The 3911-nt window shown below is 34.4% G+C and overlaps 2 protein-coding genes and 1 non-coding gene across 3 annotated transcripts; 2 read left to right on the top strand and 1 right to left on the bottom strand.

Moving 5' to 3' along the window:
* Positions 1 to 150: 150 nt before the first annotated feature.
* Positions 151 to 669, top strand: NAEGRDRAFT_72543 (uncharacterized protein; the record flags this gene model as incomplete). The annotated part of the gene is made up of 1 exon (XM_002672272.1): positions 151 to 669. One exon carries the CDS (start codon positions 151 to 153, stop codon positions 667 to 669), a length of 519 nt encoding a protein of 172 aa, XP_002672318.1.
* Positions 670 to 1824: 1155 nt separating this feature from the next.
* Positions 1825 to 1896, top strand: NAEGRDRAFT_t590. The gene has a single exon. It is a non-coding gene; the product is annotated as a tRNA-Glu (tRNA).
* Positions 1897 to 2564: 668 nt separating this feature from the next.
* On the bottom strand, positions 2565 to 3674 carry NAEGRDRAFT_72544 (uncharacterized protein; the record flags this gene model as incomplete). The annotated part of the gene is made up of 2 exons (XM_002672326.1): positions 2565 to 3468; positions 3508 to 3674. The coding sequence occupies 2 exons, from the start codon at positions 3672 to 3674 to the stop codon at positions 2565 to 2567; spliced, it is 1071 nt and encodes a 356-aa protein (XP_002672372.1).
* Positions 3675 to 3911: the final 237 nt, after the last annotated feature.

Consider the following 3911-nt stretch of genomic DNA (forward strand, 5'->3'; position numbering starts at 1 on the left):
CTGTTACTGTGCTTCACATTTGGTCAAGGTTATTCATTTGGTCAACCAATTAAACCAGGTGCTCAATCAATTGATACACCAGGTAGAGTTACTTGTTCAGATTCAGTGATTGTTTCGAATTCATTGATTATTATCTATGCTAAGGTAGTAATGATTAAGAAACCAAGAATTGATTCTCTCACCAATGGAGAAAGAGTAGAAAGTGAAGTTTCCAGAGGATTTGGAAAGTATGCCAATATTGGACCAATTACACCAAACATCTGTGTTACTTTCACTGGTTCAGTTACAAGAAACCCGTTGACTATTTACATGCTGCAACAAGAATTCAGCAAGAATAGAGATTATGCTTCTCCTGATTATTACACAACTGCTATCACACTTCCAGTTGGTCATAATGTTGAAGCCAAATTCTGTACCAATGAAACCTACTTTAACGAAGTTGGTCAGCTCAAACAAGAATTGGATTTTGCCTTCTTGTCAGAAATTCCAGAAACTGTAAGTGAATTTGTATTGACTTCTTCCATTAGCACTGGAGGTAATACTGCAGGTACTGTTGTTGGTGTACTTTTTGCTCTTGGTATTGTGTATGTTATTTGTGGTGGTTTGATCACTGCTGGTATTATCTATTGGAAAAAGAAGAGAGTCAATTATGACACCATCACTGAATAAAACCATAAAGAAATTCAAATTAATTGTTATCTTGATCATTCCGATAATTTCCACCTCCTTCTCTTACTCATTCAATTTGATATTGAATTCTAAACATGTCCATTATCCAACAGTGTACATTTTCCAATTAGGAAAAAAATGGTTGTTATTTTAATCGTGGTATAAATAATTTTTTAACTGACAAACAAAACCATCATATAGGAAAAGTCTAGACTAACAATCTAAGGATTGTCTACTTGATTGTTGTTGCTATTAAGAGTTAATTCTTGGCCTCTAATAATTCTAATAACTGTAACTGCAGCAAAGGAAGTACAAAAAATTCTCGCAACAAGAATTTTGGAGACAAAAAAAATTGTGGCTCAGATGGCTCCTCTAAAAGGAACCGGAAAACGTGTTCTTTGCTTCAACAACTTTAAAAAAACTACACAACAACCACTACCATCATCATGAATACATCACCACTTCCTCGTACTCCTTGCTCTCCAAGTGATCAATCCCATCATCACTCGAATTGTTCACAAATTTCTAGGACAAACACTTCAATTTTATCTTCCTATCCACACAAAATCTACACAATACAGATTGTGCCTTCCATAAAACCAGAAAAATCAGAGAATAACTCAGAGTCTCTGAATGGACCTGGATTTTACTTCAAGAAGGTTTGTCCAACGAAATCAACACAAAAGACAATAAGAAATAATTTGAGGGAGAGTATCCAAAGATCAACAGACAAGATTACAAAGAAAAGAAAAATGTAGCTACTGTTGTACCCTAAATGTATTTTGAAATTGAAATAAATAAAAGTCATGTATTTTAAATTATTATTGAATAATATTTATTATGTCAGCAATACTTTCCTCGTTCTGTCAGTCAGATTTCTTCTTGCACTTGGGGTTTGTTTCAACAGCCCAATGAAGCAATGCTTGGTCTAAGAATGAAACGATAGTTAAATATCCTTATTTGCCCTCTCCAATTACGACATAATCAGTGTAACTTTTGCCTTTGATAGGGATCAATCAGTTACTCCAATGCAATGAAAAGGATCTCATCTTCATTCATCAATTGAATCATAATGTTGTTAATGTTAATCAAATCCAGGGTAGAAAAGTTGCTCACATCAGACATATCAAGGACTTAATTTCATCTTGAATGTATTCCCGTGTAGTCCAATGGCTAGGATACCTGGCTTTCACCCAGGAGGTCCGGGTTCAATTCCCGGCATGGGAGAATAATTTTGATTTTGGGTTCGAATTCGTGTTCAACAATGAAGAATCGAATAATAGCATTACCCGATCGAAAGTACCAGGCTTGGATTGGTAGTATTTTTGCTTCATTGTCAACTTATAATAAAATGTGCATAAGGAAAGAGGAGTATGATGAAACTGGACCAAATATCGTTCATAGAAAGTGAATCGAATAAATATCACAGAAATGCTTCATTAATGATTGACGCCTTATCTTCCAACAACATATTTCCATCAACTACTGTAGACCAAAGATAATTTTATTTATGGAAGACTTCCAATATTCACTTCAGATCTTTCTTCAAGAAATTTCGAGCAAATTGATTTAAAGTGTTGTAAGAGATATATTGATTATTTCGAAAGTTTAAAACAGAACAGTATTGGACGAAAAAGATGAAAGAAAAATAATTTTCAATGTCAAAGCAAAAGAATGTAAGGTAGAACCATTTACAATATACACATACCGCATTCACCAACCTTGGTTAGTTTTGGAGCTTATTCGAGCTTTGAAGGATTTTTGAATGTTGAATTTGAATGGAAATTGTTGGGTGAATTCTCTGGTTTAACAATGTTAGTGATTGATTACGATCGGAACACATTAGGTGCTGTCCATGGTACGAAATTATTGCATCACGTTTTAAAAGAAATTTTCTACCAATCAACCTCTTTGTAATTCTTGTATAATTTTCCATACTTGAAACTTCCAGAAAGGATAGGGTGCAGAACTCTGAAGGCAGCATCAAGATCAGTAAGAGGAGGAGCTCTATATGCAGGTAAAGCAGAGGATACCCAACCAGTATCTACACTATTCACCAAAATTCCATTTCTAGCATAATATTCGCTGCAACTCCTCGTTAGCATATTTAGACTTGCCTTACTAGTATTGGTTTGAATATGACTATCAGATTTCCCACTCGTCTCAAATTGTCCCTCATGAGAAGTGACATTGATTATAAAACTATGCCCAAAACGAACTGAATGATGGATGTCATTTTCTTCTAAATCTTGGCTGTCATCATATGATGGTTTCATAATTTCAAACAACTCTGAAGCTAGAATGGTTGGAGAAACGGTATTAATCATTTGAGATTCTACAATTTCAGTGACGGATACATCAGAAAGCTTCTCATTCCAAGAGTTTGTAGGCCTATAATCGACTTGTTCTCCCCAAATATCTTTTTCACCTTTAGGAAAGTAATCATAAGTCAATGACGCATCATCTAATCTGGTTTCAGTTGACTTGGTAATTTCAATAGATTTCTCGATAAGGTTTGAATCATTTTCATGAATAATTGGCATGGCACTTTCTTCACTTTTGGTCAGGTACTTTTGTTCAGACTTTAACAGTGATTTGTAGTATTCTAGTGGCCGTTTTACAGTCTGGGCAGCATTGTTAATTAATATATGGATTTGTTTGAAATTCTTCTTGATATATTGAGTGAAATCAATAACTGACTTTCCATCTTTGAGATTTAGTGGGTATATCAATAATCTATCGTACCACTCAGAAAAGTCTTTACATTTCTTAAACTTTAACAGAGCGTCAGATGCAAATCTGGTTTCTTTTGTAAAATATATAGTTAAAAATACTTACCTAGTAGTAACAATAACTTTCGCACCCAACCTCAACAAAACGAGAGCAGTTTGAAGACCAATCTTGATTCTCCCTCCAGTTACAATGGCTGCCTTATCACAAAGAAGATTACTGGGATATGAGTATTCTCTAATTGCGTCATTGAAATGATTACAATGTGAGCACATGGAATGTCTATTATCTAGATGTTTTTCTCCTCCTCTCCTATTCGTGACACTGTACTTGCGTTGAGTTTTGTAATGAATATATTTACCACATAAATAGCATTTGAAGAAGTTGTACTTTTCTCGTAGATGACTCTCAAAATATCCCTCAAGAAAGTAATGAGAGAGATCAACACTGAATAACTGTCTCAAAGATTTTACAAAATAGTGAATATCCTCTGTGGTAATGTGGTGCTTAAT

The sequence above is a fragment of the Naegleria gruberi genome (assembly GCF_000004985.1).
Source record: "Naegleria gruberi genomic scaffold NAEGRscaffold_54, whole genome shotgun sequence".
NCBI lineage: Eukaryota > Heterolobosea > Eutetramitea > Acrasida > Naegleriidae > Naegleria > Naegleria gruberi.